Here is a 27,965-nt window from a genome sequence, read left to right as displayed (position 1 = left end):
AATCTTTCTGCATTCCATTTAATTTTGAGGACTTCCAGTGTTTTCTAGATTCATACTTCACACATTCCAAATATTCATAACTATTTGCAGCTGTTTCTTCTCAGTTTGTCACTCCTCAGCAGCAGATGAAGGACCTGAGGGCTGTGATTTCTCAGGCTTTGCTCCATCCATGTCATTGTGGTAGACTACTTTTACAGGGCATCTCTCTTTCTCTTGGTGAAATTGTGAATGCTTCTGACCCGAGGGCCTCCTCTTTCAGTAACACCTCTGACAAGGTTCTGTAGATCTGTATGCTTTTCCCAGCATCTGACCATGTTCCACTGCTATTTGTAAGCTTTCCTGTGGCAAATGCTTCAGAAGTGGTTAGTCCATTCGTTCTTTCTAGTCTTTTCTTAATCTGGCAGCTCTGCTGACACCTGTTCGCTTGAATGATCCTGCTAGTATTTGAGATGCCAGTGACATAGCTTCCAGAATCACAGAAACTCACACACCACCAGAGTATGACTAACAGATCCTAGTAGTCCTTAAATCCTTCATCACAGCAGTACCTGGTCTATCCAGAAAACTACCTGACTCAACCAGAATTGTCTGGAAAAAACTTAATCCTAGTAATCATTCCTGGCATCTTCGAGTTATTTTATAAGACATGATTCTTAAACAAAGCAACACAGCTTATCAGGTTTGAGCAGTCATCAAAGAGTTAATTTCCCTTTTTATGACTGCACAGGATAGTGTGCCTCTTTGTTCTTTGATTCTTACTTTAGTAACACTACACACACACACACACATTTTATATAATATATATATCATGCTCAGAGCTCTATTCTTACTGTCAATGGCTACCAAGAAGTACAGACCTTTTATTGTATTCTAATAGGCTCAGTCATTATGCAGTCCAAATTCACAACCAACTAATTTATACTAATTTATGTGGCCTCTAGTGAAATATTTACTGTGGGATGGCATATTTCTAAAATAGGACAGCATTGCACGACATCTCTAACTATAGAGATTATTTTTGCTAGCAATAGTTTTCAACAGTTATTGAGTTTGACATTGAGTTCGAATTTCTTTGCCCATATTAGTTATTTCATTGTCCTTTGCCCTTTAAAATAATAATGAATATAATTATTCATAATTTGAATGAGGGAGCTGAGACCTCTGCAGTTTATTTTCTAGACTCTTCTGAGGCTTTTTAATGACACATAATTGCATTCCTCTTACTTGCCCTCAATTTATAAACATTTCTGCTTCCCTTGGCCTTCTCTTTACTCTTTCTGTGGTGTCTCAGTTTGTTACACAGTTCCTTGATGGAGAATGGCTAAATGTTCTGGAGTTCTTAAGTGGAAAATGATTAATCGTATCCACCCAGAGTTGCCTAAGAGAAAGGACTGGCCATCTATTTCAGACAGTTCACCTTCATTGCCAGCCCTACCTGGCACAGTTCCACTTCGCACACACGGGGTAGCCATAAGACAGACTCCAAGCCAAGTGATGGTAATGGTGGTGGAGGTAGTATGTTGTAGAATGGCACATTCCAGTGGCGTGAAGGTTTATGCATTGGACTAGTAACCACAAGGCAACCAGTTCAAACCTAGTAGCAGCTCCAATGGAAAAAGCCAAGGTTTTTCCAGAACTGTTTGCAGCTTTAAGAACCAATAGGTGCAGTTCTAATCTGTCCTTTAGGGCCACCATCAGTCAGAGGTGCCTCAAGGCCCGTGCATCTGGAAGGTCGTTTTGTGTTTATTTGTTTTTTAGATTTGACACCCATTTCTAACAAGTGGATTGCAACTAATAGAAAACCCAGAGAACAGAGTAGAACTCTCCTGGGGTTTTCTAGACTGCAATATATGTGGAACCAGATGGCCACGATTTTCTCCATTCGAATGCCATGCAGAGAATCCTCTCTTTCCTCATGGGTTCAAACTTCTGACCTTTGGGTTAGCAGCACAATACTTACTCGCTGCACCACCAGGATTCTTGACCGCTCTCTGTTAACTGCAAGTTGATGAGGAGGAGGTACATAGGAAGGAGTCTGCCTCATATGTGTTCACTGTATTTCTCTTGGAACTCTGATGAAGTAGCGGTTGCTCATTGATCAGCAGTTTGAAACCACGGCCGCTCTGCCGATGAAAGGTGGGCTCTTGGCTCCCACGAAGAGTTACAGGCTCATAAATGCCCAGGGTTAATTCTATTGAGTCCTATAGGGTTGCTATGATTCAGAAGTGGTTGGATGGCCGTGAGTTTTTGTTATGCTTCTCTTGAAGCAACCTATGGCCCAATGAGGACATTCCTCCCACCCCCTTTCATTCTGTGCAAAATGCCGTCTAAAACTTCCAGCTCTTTTATTCCATTTAGCTAAGTGTTCTTCCTACCCTTCATTTGTTGTCATAGTTTGAATCTAATTATAGGACTGAAAAAAATATTTCAATTAAAGTATCTGTTCCTTTCTCCATGTAGATACTTAGCCCTTCTGTTCTCACTCTGCCATTATTGTTGTTTGGTCAGAAATGAAATGTAGTTTTCTTCAACGTATCTTTCACATATTTTAGCAAAGTTCTCTTTTGGGGGTTTAATAATCATATGCTGTTTTAAATGGTGTTTTAAAGTTTACATGTGTTCATGAGGGGGATTTACAGAGTGCATGCAGAAATATGGAACTAAAACATAATAGAAGTTTCCAAAAACTTTTGGCAGTCTCCTTGCATTTTGTCAACATCAATCCTGCCATCATTTCTGTACATATTTTTGATATTTTACATTTTATAATTTTATTGTAGAAATAAAACCTTTATCATTTCTATCAATAAATTACATACTCTTTTCTTTACCCCAAACCCTGTTGGTGCAATGTTTACACATTGGGCTGCTAATGGCAAGGTCAGGAGTTTGAAACCATCAGTCTCTCTACAGGAGAAAGATGAGGCTTTTTTCTCTGGTGAAGAGTTAAAATCTCGGATATCCGCAAAAGCTGTTCTCCTCTGCCCTATAGGGTCACTATGAAACAGAATTGATTCAATAACAGTTAGTTTTGTTTTTAAAATTGTTTTATGGCAAACAAAAGCTATGATGGAAAAATGAAATTGTTTTGTGAAGCAGCATGCTAAATTCTAGGCAAATCTTGCAATCTTTCAATAGCTATAAACATTTACTAGAAGTTACTGTGTAGAACATTTTAAATCAGTTCAGAAATCATTTACTGTTCTTTGATGGCACAAGGTCAGTTATTTTTAAAATCGTATTTATGAGGTTGGGAGGAGGCAGGTAGGAAGTAGAAACTATTATGGATTCATGAATTTAAGAGTATGAAAGTGTAATAGGGTGGATTTGGGGGTGTGTTCCTTGGAGAGGGGATTAGTATACTTTGCATGTAGATGACAGGGAAGGAAATAGGCTTAGAGGATAGGTTATTGTGGAATTTGGATCTTGCACTGTTCTAATTGGTCAGCAAATATTAGGGGATTAAACAAAAACATGTATTTCTTCATGATTCTGCAGAGAATCATCACGTTAACTTGGGTGATTATTTTGATTTTGGCCACTGTGGCCAAAGCTCGATGATTTCCTGTGGCCTTTAGGGAAGTGCCAGCTATGCTACATCAATGGCGGTGAATTTGCCATGTGTGTGGCATCATCGGACAATTGACTCCAGGCTTGGTCATATGGTGATGGTCTCAAGGTTCCCAAGAACAGCAAGAGAGCAAATCCCCAAATACAGTTGCTTTGGACATCTGCTTACATGATATTTACTCTATATCCTACCAAAGGAAATCACATGGCTAAATCAAAATTCAGAGCGTGTCAAAATAGACTCTCCTTCTTGATAACCATTACAAGAAGACAGGGATATCTGGGAATTATTTGTGATCATGTTTTCAAACAATGTAAATGCTATGCCTGCCATATTTTATCATATGTTGTTTACTCTTAAATCTCCTCTGATGTTCCTTGACCTTGATGACTAAAATAGCTCTTGCCAAAGTCATCCATGATGGGAACATGACTGTTTCTGCAGAGTACGTGGATGCCATCTGAGAACGTAGACATGTTAACCCCTCCAGAAATAAGTAGACACTTCTTTGTCTGGCTTCTATAGGTCTTCTGTGATTTCCATGGCCATTCTCAAAAGAAGAACGTGTTTCTTTACGGTTGTAGCATCAAGGAGACCTTATGGCAAACGGAGTGCCCTGTGAGCACAATGACGGTCTCGGAGGATGTCAGCTACAGGGTAAGTCAATTGTGATGGATGATAGACATTTCTGTCAATGTTGTTGCTCTCACACAAATGCTCCCTAAATATGCATTTGATTATTTTGACTATAGGGTTATGGTATACACTTTATTAAGACTAGAACCATAGGGTATTCATGAAAATGCAGCTAGAGGCTTGGATTACTTCCCATTATTTTTGTAGGGTCTTATTGCCTGGCTTTCCTGAGCAGGTGCATTTCTGTGGGGGCAAAACCCAACAATTCCTTTTCATAATATTCCCCATGATTGTCATGTATCCTGTAAGAGAATCTAGCAAGATCTCACCCTTAGACTCTGTAAGTCGTGTTGGTCATAACTTTCTGAGCTAGCTCACTGTAGTGCCTTGAATTTAACTGACTCAGAGGATCCCCTTGGAAGCCACTATTTGGGTTGAAAATTTGACGACACCCTGTAGAGGCTAGAAGAAATGTATTACTGGAGAAACTTTCCCTCAGTCATTCGCTTATCAGAGACATATATCAACACATTTGGTTTGCTGATATGAATAAGGACCCAATGAGCATCAATTCAATTGCCCTTGAATACCGCAAAGGAATATTGGAGAGAGAAAACTTGGGGTTTTGTTGCTTTTGTTTTTTAATCATTTTATTAGGAGCTCATATAACTCATCACAATCCATGCATACATCAATTGTGTAAAGCACTTTTGCACATTCATTGCCCTCATCATTCTCAAAAATATTTGCTCTCCACCTAATTCCCTGGCATCAGCTCCTCATTTTCTCCCTCCCTCCCCACTCCCCCTTCCTCATGAACACTTAATAATTTATAAATTATTATTTTGTCATATCTTCCTCTGTCTGACATCTCCCTTCACCCACTTTTCTGTTGTCCGTCCCCCAGGGAGGAGGTCACATGTAGATCCTTGTAATCAGTTCCCCCTTTGTAACCCACCCTCCCTCTACCTTCACAGTATCGCCACTCTCACCACTGGTCCTGAAGGTGTCATCTGCCCTGGACCCCTGTCATTCCAGTTCCTATCTGTACCAGTGTACAACCTCTGGTCTAGCCAGACTTGTAAGGTAGAATTGGGATCATGATAGTGGGGGAGGAGGAAGTACTTAGGAACTAGAGGAAAGTTGTGTTTCATTGTTGCTACTTTGCACCCTGACTGACTCATCTCCTCCCCGAGACCCTTTTGTAAGAGGATGTCCAGTGGCCTACAAATGGGCTTTGGTTCTCCACTCTGCACTCCCCCACTCAATCACTATGATGTGATTTTTTGTTCTGATGATGCCTGATACCTGATCCCTTTGATACCTCTTGATCACACAGGCTGATGTGTTTCTTCCATGTGGGCTTTGTTGCTTCTGAGCTACATGACTGCTTGTTTACCTTTAAGCTTTTAAGACCCCAGATGCTATATCTTTGGATAGCCGGTCACCATCAGCTTTCTTCACCACATTTACCTATTCACCCGCTTTGTCTTCAGTGGTTGTATCGGGAAGGTGAGCACCATAGAATGCCAATTTAATAGAAGAAAGTATTCTTGCATTGAGGGAGTACTTGAGTGGAGGCCCAATGTCCTTCTGCTACCTTAATACTAAACCTATAAATATATGCACATAGATCTATTTCCCCATCCTTATATATGAATATATTTGCATATGTACATGTCTTTATTTAGACCTCTATAAGTGCCCTTTGCCTCCTAGCTCTTTCCTCTATTTCCTTTCACTTTCCTCTTGTCCCAACTTTGTTCTAATAAACTGGCATTCCGATGTGAGGGGGAGTGCAGAGTGGAGAACCAAAGCCCATCTGTAGACAATTGGACATCCACTTACAGAAGAGTCACAAGGAAGAGATGAGCCAGTCAGGGTGCAGTGTAGCACTAATGAAACATGCAATGTTCCTCTAGTTCCTAAGTGCTTCCTCCCCCACTATCAGGACTGCAATTCTACTTACAAATCTGGCTAGACCAGAGCATGTACACAGGTACAGATAAGAGCTGGAAACACAGGGAATCCAGGACAGATAAACCATCAGGACCAACAATGACGACCATGATACCAGGAGGGTAGGGAGAAGGTGGTTGGGGGGCGGTGGCGGTGGGAGAACGGGGAACCTATCGCAATGATCTTCATATAAGCCCCTCCCAGGGGGACGGACAACAGAAAAGTGGGTGAAGGGAGACCTCGCTAAGTGTAAGACATGAAAAAATAATAATTTATAAATTATCAAGGGTTCATGAGGGAGGAAAGGTTGGGGAAGGGAGGGAAAAATGAGGAGCTGATACCAAGTAGTCAAGTAAAAAGAAAATGCTTTGAAAATGATTGTGGCAACAAATGTACAAATGTGCTTGACACAATGGATCTATGTATGGGTTGTGATAAGAACTGTATGAGCCTCCAATGAAATGATTTAAGAAAAGAACATAAAAACCTAGTTTTAATGCCTTGCTTTACAAATATTTAACTGTGCGGATATGAGTTAGTTATATTACTTCTATAAACTATCACTCTGTTGTCTGTAAAATGAGGATTGTAAAAGAGTAATTTTCATATAATTTATGGGTTTCCAAAATGACACTGAGTATGAGAGGAACTTATAGATGTGATGGATGAATAACACGATGACATCAAGCTGTCCATGCTCTTCTGCTCACGGAGTCTGTAAAAAAGCAGAGCAGCGCCCCTGAACCCAATTCTGTTTCCTCTGGTTCCCGCGGTGAGTGCTCAACTACTCGTACACTATACCAACAGAAACAGCTGTTGGTATCTAGTGTGCTGTAGCAGAAATACGACAAATGGGCTGCCTTCACAAACACAGATTTATTTTCTCATAGCTTAGAGGGCTAGAAGTTTGAATTCAGGATACTGTGTGGGCTCTGGGGGGGATATTTTTGTCTTGGTTGAACTGTTGTTCCTGTGTATCTCTCTTCCTCCACCTCCATTTCTCTGCTTGCTTGTTTAATTTCTTTTTTTCCTCAAAGGGATTAACACAAGACACATACTTCTACTCATCATGCCTCATTGACATACGAATGGCAACCTATTCTCCAAATGGATTATAACTATAGGCATAGAAGTTAGGAAGTGCAATACATATTTTGGGCAGACAATTCAACCCACAAGATGAATTTAAGTATGTTGAAAAATAAAGGTAGACTGCTTTCAGTTAGTATAAAGAGAGTCAGCGATTGCTTACCAAGGATCACGGAGAGGTAGAAGAAGTGATGAAACATTAAACTATCTTCTTTTAAATTAATATAGAAAGTCAATAAAAATATATTATTTTGTATTATTTATTATTTTATCATGTTATATTATTTAGTTATAGCATATTATTTTATACTTTATGGTATAAAACATAAGCAAGAGCAACAATAACAACAAAGAGGAACAGTTGTCAAAGAGCCAAAGAATTGATCCCAACTCCTGGCAATTCCGTGTATTCCGGAGTAAAGTTCGACTTCACAAGATTGTATGGTTGTGACCCGGTGGAAGCAGATTACCAGACCTTTTTTCCTCTGGGTAGGATCAAGCCACCAACATTTTGGTTAAGAGTTGACCTCTTAACTATTGGCACCAACTAGGGACACGTGGAATAGTGCCTTCCTTGTGTAGAGCCTTTACGATCCTGAATAGATCCATTTGCTGTTTTACCGTGGAACACGTCCCCAGAATCCCAACTCTTCTTCCACCCCTCTCCTCATATCCGTCACAAACCAGGCTGCTGCTGCAATGCAGAAACACCTCACCCTTGTATGGTGGAATAAAGAGCTTGTCCTTGATACTCTGTTTGTCCCAAGGCTCAACCAGAGGAGGGGTCACAAACCACAGTGTTCCGGCTTCCTCTTTACTGAGAAAACCTGTTTAGGAAATCACACCATTCATCTATGCATATCATGCTGACCTAGATAAAATGATCTCTTATGAAGGGTACATCTTAAACGAAAACATCTGCGTTATCCAATGTTAAAAACAATGTCAGCATGATTTTGACCTCTCTTTATATAATAGAGAGCAACATATTCATGGATAATTTCTCTTTTGCTCATGGATAATTTCTTACACACAGACAATGATAATGCCAAACTGGACTTTCAGACACCTTCCACATAAAGCTGACTCAGAAGGAGGGCAGAGGACAGGAACCACAGTGAATTCACGAGGAACTTGCAGTGAATTTTCAATCTTCTTCATGTTGGACTTAGTGTGTGACTCATTTTTTTTTAATGAGCAAATGCAAACTATCTATTTTGATGCCCATTTAAGTGCCAGGTTAGGAGGTGACAGGCTCCTCAGGACTGAAGGAGAGATTTCCATCTGTCCATGTAGCTAAGCACAGTATCTAATAGCGGAAGTTCCTTGATGGTAAAGGTAAAATGATGATCCAAATCCGTGTTGAGGATGGTGTAAGAGGCCTGGTAGGACTTGATCAAGGGTAATGCAACCAAGAGGAATTACTGAAACCCAAATGAAGACTGAGCATGATAGTAGGACAAGGGGAAAGTCAAAGGAAATACAGGAAAGAGCTAGGAGGCAAAGGGCACATATAGAGGTCTAAATAAAGGTATGTACATATGTAAATATATTTATGAGGATGGGGAAATAGATCTATGTGCATATGTTTATAGGCTTATTATTAAGGTAGCAGAAGTACATTGGGCCTCTCCTCAAATACTTCCTCAATTCAAGAATACTTTCTTCTGTCTAATTGGCATTCTGTGATGCTCACCATCCCGACACAACTACTGAAGGCAAAGCAGGCAAATAAGCATATATGGTGAAGAAAGCTGATGGCACCCGGCTATCAAAAGATATCACACCAGACTGTGTGATCACAAGGTGCTGAAGGGATCAGTTATCAGGCATCAAAGAACAAAACATCATATCATTGTATGCTCACCTCCCTGATACTATCGCTGAAGACAAATGGTTACATAGGAAATGTGGCAAAGAAAGCTGATGGTGCCCAGCTATCAAAAGATATAGCATCTAGGGTCTTAAAGGCTTGAAGGTAAACAAGCAGCCATCTAGCTCAGAAGCAACAAAACCCACATGGAAGAATCACACCAGCCTGTGAGATCACGAGCTGTCTAAGGGATTAGGTCTCAAGCATCATCAGAACAAAAATCTTATCGTAGTGAATGAGGAGGGGAGTGCAGAGTAGAGACCCAAAGCCCATTTTTAGTCCAAGGGAGATCCCCTTGCAGAAGGATCTTGGGGAGGAGACAAGCCAGTCAGGGTGCAAGGTAGAAATGATGAAACATACAGCTTTCCTCTATTTCCTAAATGCTTCCTCCTTCCCCACTATCATGATCCCAATTCTGCCTTACAAATATGTCTAGACCAGAGGATGTACACTGGTACAGTATACTGTAACTGGAAACGCAGGGAATCCAGGGTGGATATTCCCTTCAGGTCCAGTGGTGTGAGTAGCAATACTGTGAGGGTAGAGGGAGGGTGGGTTGGAAAGGGGAAGCTGATTATAAGGGTCTGCATGTGACCTCCTCCCTGGGGGACAGACAACAGAAAAGTGGATAAAGGAAGACGTTGGAAATGGAAATATATGATAAAAATAACAATTTATAAATTATCAAGGCTTCATGAGGAAGGGGGGAGCAGGGAGGGAAGGGAAAAGGTGAGGACCTGATGCCAGAGGCTTGCGTGGAGAGCAAATGTTTTGAGAATGAGGAGTGCAATGAATGTATAAATGTGCTTGACACATTGATGTATGTGTGGATTGTGATAAACATTGTATGAGCCCATAATAAAATGATTTGAAAAAGAAAGAAAAGAAAAAAAAGGTAAAATGATTCATTGCTAACCAAAGACAGCAGTTGAGTCTATCTAATAGTACATTGGGAGAAAGGCTAGTAAAGCTACTGTAACATCCATTATTGAACATACTTTTGATTTGACATAGCATGAGTCATCGTTGGCTTGATTACAATTGTTCACGTTAGTTTATTTAATAGCAAAATTATTGAAAACTTAGTGAGTCTACACATCTATGTGGTCCCTTAATTTTGGATAGTCATTTGTTTGGGTAGGTCACAAATTTGGATAGGTCAGTTGTTGGTCTGCTTTGTACAAGGAGGTGGTTTGATTTCATCAGTAGTTTGTTACATTACAGTTGATCTATGAAGGTCCTGCAAAGCTGTAAGAGATATGGGGTTGGCAAAGTGAGTAATGTCTTAGACACATCTCTTATTTTAAACCTAAACAGCCTTCTTTGAGTTGGAGTGACTTATCAAAATTCTTCCTATCTCTAACATTCTAATTCAAGAACAATGACCTAGAAATAATTATCTTGTCACCAGAGTCCTGTCTAAAAATGTTTTTTTTCTAAGTTCAGTTGCATCTTGCAAAATTAAAAATGACCACTCATTTTATAGATGGAGAAACTGAGAACCAAGGGGGGTGGATTTATGTAAATTAGAATAATATTATTATTATGGTATATCTGGTGAATCAGAAACTTGAGAGGCTAATTGCTATATGAAATTATAAACTGGAACAATTCTAAATCTGTTCCTGTTTCATAGTTTTGCTTTTTTCTTGAGGAATTGTATAAAAGAAACATTTCACATACACTTCACAAGCAGTTATTCAATTTAATAAAATCAACAGTTAATGGCACTACTTCCAGTCGTAGAAGTATAAAGATAACAGTAAATTCTCTCAGTAAAGCACAAACATGAAACAGGTAAAATTACTATTTTACAGGCAAAAGAAACTGTTTTAGGACTGAGAAAATTGACCAAAGCCAAAAGATAAATTAAGAAACATTCGTTATTTTAAATTTCGTTTTTATTGTGGTAAGTATATGTGTAAAATTTTGATATTTTAATAATAGCCACCTGTACAATTTGATAACATACAATATTTATTTTATTTATATGTGTAATAGTTGATAAGTATTATTGTAACTCATATGAGAGTAAACAATGAAGCGTTTTAAAAATTCCTTTCTTAGACAAAAATATTAAAAAGAAAGCTACTATTGCTCAACATCCCTGCCACCTAGAGTATGCTTATTTTTAATCTTTAAGGTCTCAGATCACCCGTTCCTTCTCTTTCAGTTAGCAGCCATGGACTTAATTGTTTGTTCAACCAGAGAAAGGCATATTATTACAACTATGTGTCAAAAATACTAGCAATAAAAATATCTCAAATTAAATCAAGGACTATTCCATTTGCAAGAAAAAGGGTCCCATAATTAAGAATAATCTTAACCAAAACATTATAATATGTTTATACTGAAAACTGAAAAATATATTTGAACGAAAATTTTAAAGTCTCAATAAATGGGGAGATTGATCATTTATGAATTGCAAGACTCAATATTTGTAACATGGCTATTCTCCCTGAATTGTTCTGTAGATGAATGCAATACTTATAAAATCTCAGCAAATTGAGTTGTTGTTCTTGATACTGACAAGATGTATATGGAAATGCAAAGGAACTAGATAACTAAAAATTACTTTGTAAGAGAAGAATAAAGTTGGAGGGATATTTATCTGAATTCAAAACGTGGATCCTCTAGTTCTTTAATATTTCCTCCCCTCAATATTATGGTTCTTGTTTTATCTCATTAATCTTGTTAGACATGAGTATGTTCATTTGTATAATTAAGATCATTTGATGTATGAAAGCCACAATAGGTAACCCTTCAGAAACAGTAATGGGAGTAAGGATTCCCTGAGGGTATGGGAAGGTGGGGAGAGGGGGGGTAGCTGATGGCAATGATGACTATGTAAATCCACTCGAGGGGAATTAATAACAGAATTGTAGGTCAATGAATATATTGGATGGTGTAAGACACAGAAAATTATATATATATATACATACACATATATATATATATGCTCTTGGGGGGTAAGGTGGGTGGGGAGGGGGAAAGGGGGAGACGATATCAAGGAGCTAAAGAAGAAAGAAAATGTTTAGAAATTGATGGTGGCAACCATTGTACAATTATGCTTGATATAATTGAATTAGGAATTGGTATATCTTTAAGATATTCCAATAAAATGATGAAAAAAGAATTACTCCAAAGCTATAATAAACAGGAAAGAGGGGTATTGGTACAACGGATCAGAATAGAGTTAAAGGGACTGCTTAGAGAGCCGAAATACACTTGAATTTGTTAATTGATTTCTTTTGATAAGTGTTCATTGATTTTTTTGATAAGTGTTTCAAGGCAATTGATTAGAATAAATCACAATTTGGCCACAGAGTCTCATGGGACAACTCTGTCAATTAGCATAAGACAGCTCACAAAGTTCATGATCTGCTGTCTAGTGATGTGAATAGTATCTGGGATCTGAAAAGCCATAGAGTGACCAAACGTCTAAGGAAAGTCAAGTCCACAGGACTGATCATCTTCATGAGCCCTGACCTCAAGTACCCTGAGACCAGAAGGAATAGATGGACTGGCTAAACCCACTGACTGGTCTGACCAAGCGCACACTAGATTATCCTAGTCAGAATGGGAGCAAAATGCAGAACAAGGGTCCCAACTTCTTGAAAATGACCAGACTAACTGGACCACCTGCAACCAGAGAACTCCCAGAGAGTATTGCCTTGAGTTGGATTTTAAACCTTAGACCCAAATACTCCATCCCCTGAGATCACCTTGTAACAGAAAAACAGACTGGCACCCTGCTATTTTGTGAAGGATGTACCCAATAGATTAGTGCCGTACTAAAATAAAATAAAGTTTCAATACAAAAGATCCATATTTAATACAAAGCAAAGAAGAGAAGATGGGGACAGGAGGGTAGGAATACTAGAGTACTGGAAACAGGACAACCAGAACACATTTAATGAGAATATTGATACATTTTTTTAAATGTAGCAAATTAATAAAGATGACAGACTAAACAGCTAGGCTACCCAGAGCTTCTCCAACCAGGACCTGCCAGACCAAATAAAGGAAGCTGAGTGATTATTTTGGAAGGAATGGAGAAATGGATCAGATATCACCTAGGAGCAGAGGCTCAGCAACAATGACAAAACCAAATGACAACCAAGCTGCCAAACAGCACAGCCATTTTGAAATTTAGTAAGCTACATTCCAGTCAGGACAGTGATCTGATATAGGTCCCACACACTCAGGAATTTCCAAGTGACCACACTTGTAGCAGAGAACCAGCAAGTTGTTTGCTTCCTGTTTCTAACACCCTCTTGGTTGCTAAAAATGAGACCAGCCCCTGCCCTCCCTCTATTTCCTCCTACTTCTCTTAATGCACTGGTTGACTTTTAGGATGGGTCCTTCTTGCTGAGTTACCAGCTGTAGGTCACTCCCAGGTGTACAGGTGCATGATTTATTTTTGTTTGGGTCAGCAGAATGTCCAGTACCAAGGACACCTGGGCTGGCTGAAAAGAACTCCTGTTTGGACCATGCACTCAGACACCAGATTGCCTCTGGGACCATAGAAATATTTTCTGGGACCAGCAACCTGCCCCAACCAGTACTCTGGGAATGCAGGAACTCCTTCAAGGACCACATTCTATAGCTAATGTGATTAGTGAGAAAAAACACATTAAATAATCCACTGCCCCCAACTTCTCTCAAAGACCAAAGGAACCCCTCTGGACCCACTGAGGCGCAGTGGATTATTCAGCTATAGGCCCTGTAACTTCCACCAAACCACCTTTTCCTGCAGAAGTCTCTGGGTACGAAGTTGCAGGAAGACATTGACAGGATTCATCTATGGATACTTGCTAACAGAACACATTGTAGTTGCCATCTGCTTCTTTTAAAATGAGCCCTCTGAGAAGCAGGAGGGGGGAATCTCATTTCCATCACAGGCAATGAAACAGAGTTGGGAAACCAGATCAAAATAAAGCCAAGTACAGATAGCTGATCTCTGACGAAAGACTACTCTGAACAAGATTATGTTACATGTTTCTGGAGAGATTTGTTGAAAATGTCAGAACAAAATTAAAAATTATTATAACAGTCAAGCATCCTGGTCAGATAGAGACTGGTGGGACCCCTGAGACTATGACCCTATTCACCTTTCAGATGAATAGAATAGAATTCACCCCTGTGACCCAATTTCCCACCAGTGGATAGGTTTATAAGGTAAATAATAACACCATAGAAGGACACATTTCTTAAAATAATCTGACTCGTGATATGAAAAAGACATTTGTCCAAGAACAAAGTTCATAAGGCAGAAGGAGTTATGGAAGAAAGATAAGTAAACATGGAAAACACGGGGAAGAAGTGGGGTATGTGATATTATGTTATGGGGATGTCAATTAATAAAAGAAAATGTGTATAACTTTTTGAATGGAAATCTGACATGCTCGGCAATCAATTGACAACAAAAGGTTAAAGTTTTAAAGTCAAAATATACCATTATAAAGGTGTAACTATGAGCTATAGTCTCTGAGAAAATATTTTTAAATAATTTATCATATAAAGGATTTGCATCTGAAACATAAAGATTTCTTCTAACTCAATAATAATTGTGAAAATAACCTAATTTAAAAGAGTGTGGAAATACTGATTGAACATACAGCTAAAAATAATATATTAATGGCTAATATGAGTCTGAATGGACACTGAGCATCATTATTCATTAGGCAATTTTAACCACAATGGAACGATAGTACCTATCCACTATAATTGGTTTAATCACAAAGACCGAAAATAGTGCAATTGCTCTGAAAGGATGTTTAGAAACTGTAATCCTCATTTAAATGTAAAATGGTACAGCCACTGTGGAAAACATTTTGGCAGATTTTTAAAATCTTAAATATACTTTTATCATATGAGCTGAAAACTCCATTTCATGAAAGGTCCAATTACATTCCTATGAATCTCTCCATGAGTAGGGAAAACATATATCCACACAGACTTGTAACTGAATGGCCATAACAGCCTTGTATATAATATCCCCAAATTCACAAACAATCCAAATATCAACTATGTTCACGAACTAGACAATGGTATATATATACACACAGTATATTTTTACATAGAGAAAATAATTAGCAATGAAAAGGAAAGAGCTATTGATTGATACAACAAGGCAAATGAATGTTCACAAACCTTATGCTAAGAAGGAAAAATAAACAAATTATACACATACACAAACACAAAAATAACTTATGCTCATTTGTGTGTGTGTGTGTGTGTGTGTGTGTTTAATGTAAAGGGGTTAATGCATTTGGAGTTTATTCCACCAGATCAGACTGTTAATCAAGCTATTTAGAGGTTCTGAAAAGATTGCATAATAGTGTCCTACCAAAAAGGCATTATTTGTGGCAGATGAGGGACTGGTTTTGCCAACACAACAATACACCTGGTCACACAGTCATCTCAGTGTGCCAGCTTTGTCCAAAAAAACAGCATGCCTCTCTGTCCCCATGCACCTTACTCACATGACCTCACATCATGTGACTTTTTTTTTCTACGAATGAAGAGGGACATGAAAGGACAGCAATTTGAAGACATAGAAGAGGTAAAGAAAAATAAATAAATAAAAACGAGGGAGGTGCTGTCAGCCATCCAACCAGATGAGTTTGAAAAATGTTTCCAAGAATGGAACAGCAGATTAACAAATACATTAAGTGTAATTGAGAGTTCATTGAAGGTGATAATGGGTTTTTGGTTAAAACAATTAAGTACATACCTTTGAAAAATATTTTGGGTTTTTGGGGGGAGGGAGTATCCCCTTATATATATGGTTTAATTCATATGAAATATCTGACAAAGTAAAACCAGAGAGTCAGAAAGCAGATCTGAGTTTAGAGGGCAGAAATTGTCTGGAAAGGGTCATGTGTCAACTTTTGGGGTTAATGAAAATATTCCAAAGTCGATTGTGTTGAAGGTTACACAACTCTACACATTTAACAACATTGAAATGTGTACTTATTTCTGTAAACATTTTAAATACTTATTGACTGTCAAACACTGTGCTAAGAATTTAAGTAATGGATTGAATAAAGCAAGGACCTTCAATAATAATAGGGAGAGGGGCAGATATTCAGAAACAGAATAATAACTAGAATATTCAAAGTATTATTGGTTAGCACAAAAAGTCTAGGGTAAAATATCCAACTGAATTGCATAGGCAAAGTCCTACGGGGTGGATAAGCTAAGCTAGATGAACACATATCATGGTACGATTGTCCATTTAAGTTGCAGAGCAAGAAAAACTGGAAGAGTTGAATGGCATATGTTCTGAAATAATTAAAACTTGCACCTCAAAGAATTTTAATTGCCAGTCATGGATAACAGTAAATTGAGGACAGAGTAATTGAAATAGAGTCTTCTGCACCACTGCCTGGAGAGTGCCTGGCATTGATCCCCTTAATAAATTTCTACTTTTGAGGAGCTGTAAAGATAATAATTACAAATAATACACAATGCTAAGCCTGTACGAGGTCCCATCCTAAATGCTGTATGCATCAAATCCTTTAATCTTACGTACTATTTCACGCCCATATGGAAGACACTAAACAATTTTTTTTAGTAAATGTATACGTTTAAACATATCCTATTCCATAAATAAGGGAATTGTGTAAGGCTACATAGTTAGCAGAAGTTGGGATTGGAATCGGCCTGTTTGGGCTCAGCATTTATGTTTCAAGGTTTTGACTTAAAGCATCTTGTGTTTCAGAGAAAAACAGAACAACAGATTAGACTGCTCTGCAGTGTACAAATAGAGGGGTAAAACAAAAGTATATCTTTGTTTGTATCTTGGCAAATAGAGGGGTTTCTGAGCTTAAAGAAAAGAACCATGCAATGCAAACAATGTCTTATCTATCTATCATTTATTTATTTTTGCACCCTGGAGAGTTGAACATTCAAGCTGAGTGATTGCCCCTTTATAAACCTTGCCTCATCAGCCAACTCCAGATTAAACAGTGTAATATTCCTGATAACAACAGCACCCTTTTATTGAGGGTTCTAAGTACTTTGTATTATTTACCTGACTCGAGGCTAATACCATTATCACCACCTCTCTCTTATGAATATAATAGTGTAAACCAGGTTACCTCAATAAGTCAAGCTCTGTAGTCTGGATCCAGACTTCATATATTTGCCCTCTGTTGCACTCATCATCTTGCTTTATGCTAAAGGTCTCGGAAAGGGGGGAGATGTCTGAGATCTGTAAGTAGACTGTACAGCGTTTGCATTGCTTTGGTAAACAGGCCTCTTGCGGGAAATGAGTTCTGGGCCAAGGATGATCTAGTACACTTGCAGCCACACGTCTCTGAGGGCCCACCTTGTAATGCAAAGAAAGCAGACAGGGCTGGCCATAATCAGCAGAAAGGAAATGAATTGAAACTCAGTTCAAGCTTTTAAACTAGAGTTGTTGAATTAGAATCATCCCTTCCCCCAACAAGGAAGAGTAGACCTGATGCTATTTTTTCCGGGACAGAAGAGATGTGATGACTTGGTGGAAGCAGGAGACTCATTCTGAGGCTAGGTCTAGGCTAGTCTCTAATGTGACTTTGTTGGGATCATGCTAAATAATTATACCCTGTCTTGTAAGTATTTTTAAAAATAATTTATTCCTTGTAACAAGCATAATGTCATTGTTGTTAAATGCCGTTAGGTCAAGCCCAACTCATGATGACCCCTGTGATAGAGTTGAACGGCCCCCCATAGGGCTTACTTTGCTGTCCTATTTCAATGATCAGATCTCCAGTTCTTTCTCCTGTGGAGACAGTAGGTTGCTTCAAGTCTACCTGTTTTGGGGCTGAGTGCTTAACCATTGTGCCACTAGAGCGCTTAACAAGGACATGCTAATTCTCTCACTTAACAGAGTCGGAGGGGTGGCGGTGGTAATGTCTGGTTAGCAGGCTCTATAAGGCCCACGAAACCAATACTAGCTAATATCGCAGGACTCACCAAAAAGGAGTCCCAGCTATCACATTAGGGGTGAGCTAATTAAACATTTGACCAAATATAGCAGGCTGATTTTTAAGATAATTATTTTATATGTCCCCCAAATGATGTTAGAAATATCCAATGACTTTTAGCAGGAAAAAAAAGTCCCCTACCTCTGAAAAGTAGCACAGTAAGGACAAGGAAAAGTGAGCTGCTTGGCCGAGTCTCTGTGGCTCAGACCTACCCGCCTTTAAATACCTGTGCTCTGACCCCTGCTGGTTAGAGTCCTTGTAGGACTCCGGGTGTCAGTGGCAGACTGTGTTCCTGAACAGAGGGTTCAATAGACATTCTGAATTCTACCTGCAGAAAATGACAGTCTAAAAAAATTTTTTTTTCTTGGAACATGTTTATGAAAGCTACAAATGGTCATAATATGTTGGGTGCATAGTACACACTACATACCTTCATGTCTCTGTGACTCTGATCTGTAAGTAGACTGTGCAATGTTTCAACTCATCTCATCTGAATCTAGACCTTGATCTTATGAATTCTGTGATATTTGAAAGGTTACTTAACTTTCCTGACCTCTATTTATCTATTAAATAATAAATAATAGAATCTACCTCAAAGATACGTGATGTGTAAGCAAGTTGATGGATATAAACTACTTAGTAATCATGCAATAGCTATATATTCTAATTTACAAACTATGGAAACTGAAGTTAAGTCTAAAGGCACAGAGCAGGTGGAAAGTACAGCTATCTAACTAATGTGTCTATCTGTCTTTCCATCCATTGGTCATCCATCCATCCATCCATCCACCCACCAACCCACCAACACATCCATCTAAATCCCTATCTCTCTATCATCTTCCATTTGTATCTATGAATCTCTTAGGGAATCACTGGAGCAAATTAATTATTATGAAAACCAAATCGATTTCAATAGATTTAAGGTGACCCGTGGAAGTCTGATGTGCTGTAGTGAAACGGTGCTGCCTCGAGTTTGAGTGGCATTGAGTAGACTCTGGCTCACAGGGCCTCTCCAAGACAGTATTGATGCTCATGCATTTACCTAGGCTAAAAGAACATGGATGTGCTGTGAGGTAGGCATTATGCTTTAATCAAAAGATCAGTGGTTTAGATACATCTACTCCCCCAGTGGAAAAGGATGAGGATTCCGGACCCTCTGAAAGTGACAGGCTCAGAAACTCTCTTTGGATTGCTGTAAGTTGAAATTGACTCGATGGCATTGTTTTGTTCTATTTTAAATATGATGAACACAGCCTGTGAGGTCTCTTTCCTGCGGAGCGGCTCTCCAAACAAACAAAAATAAACAAAGTGCCTCACTGCCATCTGGTTGATGCACACGCACAGTGACCTCGAGGACAGAGTAGAAGTAGCCTTATGAGTTTCCAAAACTGTAACACTTTATGGGAGTGGAAAGCCCAGTCTTTCTCCCAAAGAGCAGCTGATGGCTTTGCACTGCTAACCTTGCAGCAGTTAGCATCTTTCTTCCAAGTTATTCCTCTACACATTCTAAGTGGTAACCTTTTGGTTTGTAGTTGTATATGGAAACATATGTTATTCAGGAACTCCAAAATAATTTATTGCCTATTCATTAACACACACACACACACACACACAACAATAACAACCAACCAGGCAACCACTAGTTTAAAATACTGGTCATTCCTCACTCCGAATAGATCAATTTATGTGCAAGCTAAGAGGGAAGTGAGGTGATAGAATAGGACTTCACTCTAAATGCCATAGCTTTGGAGCTTATTGTTTAATGAATGGGCAACTGTCACTGTGGAGACATAGGGGCAAACTCAAACTTCACCTTGCAAATCTCCATCCTCCAGGTCACAGTGCAGGGAGCACGGCTAGGAAGGATTTCCAGGATACACACAATTAATTTGAATGTGCTATCATGTCGACAAGAGCGATAACATATGGCCAAAGCAGGTTAATTTAAGAAATGAGAGATCTATTAAAGGATATAAGACTAAAATATTTGGAACATTGTAGAACATTGATGAATCCATTGTCAATTGTTCTCATTATTTAGCTGGAGTCTGTATACATAATATGTATAAGGCTGTTTGTTTAGGAAGTGTTCTAGTGTCTAGAACCCTGGTGGCACTGTCAGGCGAGTGTTGGACTAAAGTCTAGGCCAGCATAGGAGGGGGTAGCCCTACCTCCCACCCAAACAGGAAAAAAAATTCTGCTGGGCGGAGCTTCTGTAGTTTGCATTTTCCCTACTAGGAGAGCATGAAGCAACTTGCTCTGAGTTAGTGCACCCAGTGGTGTTGCTTGGGAAGATTCTCTCTGGTCACAGTTAATTTTTTTTTTTGGTTAAAGTAGTTTCGCTCGAATCTCATTTTTGTGATTTCTGTTTCAAGGGAAGAGCGTGTGGCTGTGAAAGTTTCTTTCCTGCTTAGGAAAAATGCTGCAAAATCTGCGGTGATGATGAACACAGTTACAAGGACAACGTTAGGGGCAAAACTCAAGCGTGTGAGTGGTTTTCTCATTTCAAAAACGGTGAAATGTCCATTGATGACAAACGTCATTCTGGCCACTCATCAACTTCCCGAACAGATGAAAATGTGCACAAAATCCATGCACCTGTGCTCCAAGACTGACAATGGACCATTGAAGAGACAGGGGAGTTATCTGGACTTTATGGGAGCTTGGTTCATTAAATTTTGACAGAAGATTTGGGAATGAGAAGGGTGGCTGAGCAATTTGTGCCTTGAGTTCTGACTCTCCAGGATAAAGAACATCTAGTGGAAACATCATGCTTAGGAAAAATGGCTCCTGAAGTGACCTAGACTTTTTCCCAAGGTCATTACCGGTGGTGAGGAGATATGATTCTGTTCTTATGACCCCCAAAGCAAACATCGGTCAAGCCAGTGGAAGACATTATTGTCCACTCACCCCCAAATAACCCATCCAATGAAATCAAAGATCAAGATGATGCTGTGAGGGGGATAGTACATTTGGAGTTCGTCCACCAGGTCAGACTGTTGATCAAGCTTTATATTTAGAGGTCCTGAAAAGACTGCACAGCAGTGTGCTACAATAAAGGCCTGATTTGTGTCAGATGGGGGACTGATTTGGCCACCACGACCATGCACCTGCTCACGCAGCCATCACAGTGTGCAAGTTTTTGGCAAAAAACAGCATGCCTTCCTTTCCCCATGCACCTTTCTCAAATGACCTCAGTAAGTGCGACTTCTTTTCATTTCCTTAAATGAAGAGGGGCATGAGAGGACAGAGATTTGACGCCATGGAAGAGGAGAAGAAAACGATGCAGGTGCTTTTACCATCCAAACAGTTGAGCTTGAAAAATGTTTCCAAGGATGGATCACAGATTTGATGAATGTATTAAGTGTAATGGAGAGGACTTTAAAGGTGATGATGTGGCTTTGTTTATATGTATATGTATATATAAATATAGATCTTTTGGGGGAAATTTGGGGGGCCATCCTCTTGTATTCTGTTTCTTTCTGCAAATAATTATGGAGAGAGAATCTTCTATAAGCTTCATATGCAGTATTCCCATGCAAAAGACATCGATAGAGCCTTGCCCTCCTGGAAATTTTAGGCCACAGAGGAGACAGAAAATAATCAACTAATTACATTAAAAGATATTTTCAATAGAATTTACCCTACACTCAATTTAGTTCAATTATAAATGAACTCAATTAGACATTGAAAAATAAGAATGGGTAAAGGGGTTTCAAAGAGAGACAAGAATGTGTATAATACGATCGAATAAGGGGCTCCTGTAGAGGATAAAACTTGCATTTTGTTTTCTTTGTTCAAACAATACTGTATATCTGGAGACTGAGTGGGACTCAGAGAACACATTAAGTTCCATTACTCATGATAGTAATACAAATCAATTCACGTTTTTCATGATACGCATGCTCTATGAAGTCTCCGTGAACACTCAGTTAGCCCCTACTGGACCAACCTTAGGAGCCCGGTGGCATAGTGATTACACATTGCGCCGCTAACTTCAAGGTCAGCAGTTCAAAAACTACCAACCTCTCTGTGCGAGAAAGATGGGGCTTCTTTTCCCCAAAAGAGTTACAGTCTTGTAAATTCTCAAAAAAAGTTCCCTTGCATCCTAGGGTCACTGAGTTGACACTGACTTCGTGGTAGTATTTTGGAACTTACATGATTCAGTGTCAATTTGGAGTAGACATTAGTGTCCGATGTGTGTGCTACTTTGCACACATACATATCCTTGAATAATGTCAAAATATCGCAAGTATTGGTTTGGGGTTACAAGTAAATTTTGCTAATTGGTGCTTTTAGAAATATATAATCTGTGAATAATAGCAATCAGCTGTACATTTTATGTAACATCTAGTTCATTCTGTAATTAGCAATAATAGTCATTATTACATTAATTTGATTGTTATATTAAACACAGTTGAGAACAAGAATGATTATATTTACTAAATATTCTAGAATTTAATGAATCTGCAGTAAAAAAAAACAACACAATTCCTTTGTTATTTATTATCAACTAACTTATTTTGCTGCTGAACCTTCTCCCCACCGTTTATCCAATTGCCTGAAACATCATTCTCTGTTAAAGTCCATAAGATTTCCATATTGTATGGTGGTTTGTGCTCATTCTGTCAGGGTTGACACAAGAAATTCTTATTGCTGGTATCATGAAATTCTGGGGCTTCAAAAGCTCTTGAGGGGTGCGGATGGCTAATGAGTCCAGCTGCTGATCGATCATAAGCTGACACCTCAAACACACCATTGTGCTTTGGAAGAAAGATCTGGCAGTCTCCTTTTATAATGATCACAGTGAAAAATAACTGAACAAACCCACAGCGCAGGTCTAGTCCATACAACACAGAGTTGCCAAGAACTGGGATCAACTCCACGGTGAAGGACTTTGTTTTGGGTTTAAGCCACTGTTTCTGCTGGGTCTGTACCTTTGTGAGCGAGGGCCTCCTTCCTGCCAGTACAAGGATGGTAAGAAATTGGACATGGCTATGATAAAAATTCCACTTCTCTCCAGTCTATTTTGACTCATGGTGACCCTTAGAAGACAGAGTAGAGCTGTCTTGTATGAGTTACCAGTCTGTAAATCTATCAGACTGACACATTTAAAGAGTGCCTCATCTATGTCCCTTGAAGTGGTTGGAGTATGACCAACCTTCAGGTTCCCAGTGAAATGCTTTGCTATTGTGCCTCTAACACTCTTTAAATGGATAGTAAGTTGTCAGAGATAAAGCCTTTCAATGGAAAACCCAAGTGAGATACTTGAACCTAGAAAGGATGGGATTTGGGGAATTTTATGATTACTCAGTCTCAGATCTATGGCTCAGATACCTACACTAAAAACTATTCTATGAAGTATGTCCTCTTAGAAAACAAATCATTGATATTCAAAGAATTATCCATAGCACCTTGTGTGCCCTTCTGAGATAAATGATTATTGCTTAGCCTGAGGAATAAGAAACATTGGGATAGGGTAGAATCACTCTATGAATCCCGGTTCCGTGAAATCTGACTTTTCATGTGCCTCCACACTGGCTCACACAGTATGAGGCCAACAAGCGTGCGTAGTCAGTGGATGTCCACGGCGCTGCAGAAGGTGGAGTGGAAAGAGCATGGTTCTTGGAGTTGGACAGGCCACATTTTGAATCCCATTCCAGTCGTATTGTCATTGTGTGAACTTAGGTGATTTTTACTCCCTGATATTTTTTGACTCAGTTTCCTCTTCTGGAAAATGAAAAAGTCGATGATATCCATTACTTTGGACTGATATATGATTTAATAGAAGATGTAGACATATGCATAATCATAGTCATAGAATGTTTTTAAGAAGCTATTTTATGATGCACGTCAACATTCGCTCACAACTCCTTATAGTTTGTTTTCTTTGTTTATTGTAGACTCTCCCCAAACTCCTTGATAAACTAGCACCAGCCTTCACGATGGGCAGCTGCAGTTTCCTTGTGGAGAAATCCCGAGCCTCCACAGCCAGGATTGTGGTGTGGCGAGAGATGGGAGTATCCAAAAGCTACACCATGGAGAGCAGTTATTGTGGCTGTAGCCAAGGGCCTTATCAGGTATGTGAGGCAATGGGGCATGCGTGCTTTCTGTCCAGAAGCAATACATGTTCATGAAAGGCCTATGAGAACACCTGTCCTTCCCATTCTATCACAGAGGGAAGAAAGCCTCCTAGAAACACCTATCATAGCTTCCTCTGCTTGAAGAGGAACTTATCCAATAAGTACCTTCACCTGCAGCATAATCTATTTTAGTCCCAGAATCAAAGTTTCCATGCCTTCTGAGCTGGTTCTTCTATCAGTTGTCCGTGCACTTTAGGTTTTGTAGAACTTCTGCCTCCCCGCCGTACTAGTATGCGTCTTTCCTATCGAAACAAGTGGACCAGTCCGCTACCAGTCAATTAATATTGTGTTTCTCTGCCTTCTATGCTGATCTAGATGAACAGTTTTCAGTATTATCCTCCTGTCACCAAAGCGCAGTGAGGAATTTGTTGTGTGTCCACATGCATGAAATGGGAAAGGGGGGCGGGGAGGTTCTAGGAGGAGCAGACCTGAGATTCACATTCTAGTATTGGAGGAAAGGACTCAGCTCCAAACCAAGTTCTCTGCAGTTGCATGAACTGCTTAGGCAGCTGGATTGTAACTAGTGTAAGTTGTCCTAGTTCTCCTTCCCCTCCTCCTCTAGAACAGCATAAATCAGTGACACAGTGACAGTGCCCATATGCTGGAATCGTCCATCATTTTTTAGGCAAGCGGATATACTATGACTCCCTGGGATGTCTATTCAATATGAGGAATATCTAGACCTCACCAATATTAAAGCTCATTGTGTTGGCTTGGGTACTCTCCTGGAAAAGCCAGAAAATGCTTGGCACCTGTCTATGATCTGAAACTTGTAGAATCTGTCAGCTACTAAAAGGAAGCTAGAGAGTGACAGGTGGGGAACATTGTCTAAGCTCCCACCTTACCAAATCGTTCTTTGATCCAGGGATCCTGAACCACTGATTTTGACCTGTTTATTCTAATAGCCAGTTGGTTCCTAAGAACAGGTGCTTGAAGTAACTTTTCCTGGATTTACCAGCTATTGGGGTGGGTTTATCTTTGGTTGCCCATATTGCGATAGCTAGAAAACAGGAATAATTCAATTAAATGGAGAGGAAATAAGACATCAAAGGATTGTTTCATTCCACTTAACAGCAGTGCTATAAGTTATTTACCTCTACATACCTGTGCATTTCATATTCAAATTCAGATAATTATAAGGCTGCATGTTCTCCCTACAACACAAGGTGTCTGAAGGCCAAAAGGGAATGTGTATACCAATCCACTCGGGAACTAGATCATCTAGAATTTGTTCACTCTCTTCCTATTCAAAACCCATCAGATCAGAAGAGTAAGTCTCAAATGTTGTGATTCTATGGTTTTATGACTATAAATGTATACTTCTCTCTCTATCTGTATGTCTCTGAGTGGAAAAGGTCTAGGCAAGTATCTGAAAGTCAATTCCATTCGATCCTCAGAATTATTGGATTGGCAACTTTCATCGGTTTTGCTTCTCCAAGCCCCGATTGAGGCTAACAGCTTTTAACCTCATACGTATCAATACCATTCATGATAAATAACCTGGAAACTTGTAAGTCCTTGAGAGCTGTTAGAAGACTAAATGCCTCCACTTCAGGCTCTTAACGAACTCTCCCTCTTCCAAGGGACCTTCACAGTGACTGCTGGGAATGGCTACGAGTGGAGAGGGTTGGCCAATGTGGTGGTTATCTCGTATCGCTCGGCATTTGCACTGGGAGACTTCCCATGTGGCCTTAGCAGGGAATCTCCATGGGGTGAAAATTAAAAAGAAAGAAAAAACTGGCTAGAGAGAGACTTAACAGCGCCAGACAGAGTTTTGCTTTTGCAATCCCATCCTTTATATGAAACACCTTACCAAATGGATCGGTTTTCCCCTTTCCTTTATTTTTCTATCCTTACAAACCCTGTTGTGTTACTGAACAGGATTGCAGACGATGAGCAAGGGGATGGTGAATAATTTTACATATGGGAAGGTCCATCTCAGGAGAAGGAAGCCAGCTTCACGTTGGTGTTTTGGTGGTTTCGGTTGAGCTATGTAATGAAGCCTGCGAGCTATAAAGTAATATGGGAATTTCCATCCTGAACACATTGCACATGATTTTTGTAGTTAGAAGCCAAGTCCCACTTGGGTCCTGAGGTTATTATTCTAAGGTCATCTTTCCATTTTTTGTTTCGCATTAACATTTACCCTAAAGATGGAAGATGGTTAAAGATACCCATGAGGGGCATTCTTCCCTTCCTTCATAAGAATATAAATGTTTTTATAGTTTTCTGGTTAACGCATCTTTAAAGTAGTTCCAATCACTTTCCCCAAGCACACTAAGTACCTGATTTATTAGTATTGAAATGAATTAAAATTGTGTACAGTGACATTTATATTGGAACTGCATTGAAGAATGTAAGCTATTACCTTCAAATAATTATTATTAATCTGATATTTTCTCTTCTGTGCCCCAGTTGATATTGGGCTAGTAATAAAAAAATCTTGCTTTTGTTTCTTTGGGATAATCTCTATGATTAGGTCATTAACTTAGATCCATAATTTTATTTAATATGGAAGTCCCACCCACTGAGAGGTTTACTTTACCTATTAGTAGCTGGCCCAAAGCTATAGAGGTTATAGAATGGAAAAGCCCAAAATGAAGGATACATCCTTCGGGAGTCCTTTGCTAAGAGGCACCCATTCTGTGTAGACAGCTGTGTGCTTCACACTCAATGGTTGTGACCTAGGGTCAAATACATTGTGTGCTTGGACTTAAGAAGGCATGCGTGTGGGACCCATGAGTTTCTTGCAGTTTAGGAGAATAATACACATGCACCCACCTCTCCCAGTAGACCATTGTCATGCTACTGACAGCACTAGGACATGTGGGACTGAAAAGTGGGTCTTAGTCAGAGGAAGGACAAGAGACTGGTGATGGGTGACTCCATTGAAGTTTAAGGAAATGATTCCCTCAATGTCTAAATTCCCAATTTACAAACTTCCTCCCTTATAGTGTAGACACTTGCTGCAATTCATCATCCTCCATAACCATCTAAGAAATGTTTGCATAACCCAAGCCTAGTCAAGTGACAGGACTGACTATAATCATTTAAGGTATATTTCTGATGTGTAAACAAAGTCAAAGTCCATATCGTAATATGTAAGGTATTTTACAATTTATTTTTGTTATTTTAATTCAACACCTAGCAGAGTATACAAATTAGTAAGTCTCTTTAGAGTTGATTTTGATTCGTGGAGTCACCACTTGTATCAGAGCAGAGCTGTGCTTCCTAGGACTTTTTTCCCAGTGAGATATGTGTATGTATGTATGTGTGTGTGTGTGTGTGTGTGTGTATGTGTGTGTGTGTGTGTGTGTACACACACATCTCACTGGAAGAAGTCCTAGGAAGCACAGCTCTGCTGTGATGCAAATTGTATCAATATACAAATGATTCAACAATGTGTATATATATACATATACACACACACACACACATATATTTATGAAGTAGATCACTAGACCTTTCTTTCAAGGAGCCTCTGGCAAAACTCAAACCTCCAGATCTTCTGCTAGCAGCCAAGCATATTAATCATTTATACTACACAGAGACTCCAGCATAGTATGTGTTTAAAAATAATTGATGACTTAATCAATGACAAAAAATAGGCAAACAATTGAGTGAATGATATCTATCTGTCCATGTCTAACTAGATAAAGGGAAGAGAATATCATGATCCTGATGTAATTAGCAAATAATTTTAAAAGGTCATGAGA

At 39.3% G+C, this 27,965-nt stretch overlaps 1 protein-coding gene across 1 annotated transcript in view; it reads left to right on the top strand.

Annotated features, from left to right (window-relative positions):
- Positions 1 to 27,965, top strand: part of AGBL1 (AGBL carboxypeptidase 1) — a 1,082,464-nt gene that overhangs the window by 563,490 nt on the left and 491,009 nt on the right. The window contains exons 19-20 of the mRNA XM_075557460.1: positions 4,097 to 4,228; positions 24,010 to 24,186. Of these exons, the coding sequence (XP_075413575.1) occupies positions 4,097 to 4,228; positions 24,010 to 24,186 (309 nt within the window). The remainder of the gene's footprint in view (positions 1 to 4,096; positions 4,229 to 24,009; positions 24,187 to 27,965) is intronic.

Source organism: Tenrec ecaudatus, chromosome 9, assembly GCF_050624435.1.
Source record: "Tenrec ecaudatus isolate mTenEca1 chromosome 9, mTenEca1.hap1, whole genome shotgun sequence".
Lineage (NCBI taxonomy): Eukaryota > Metazoa > Chordata > Mammalia > Afrosoricida > Tenrecidae > Tenrec > Tenrec ecaudatus.
This window is presented reverse-complemented; position numbering and strand designations above follow the sequence as displayed.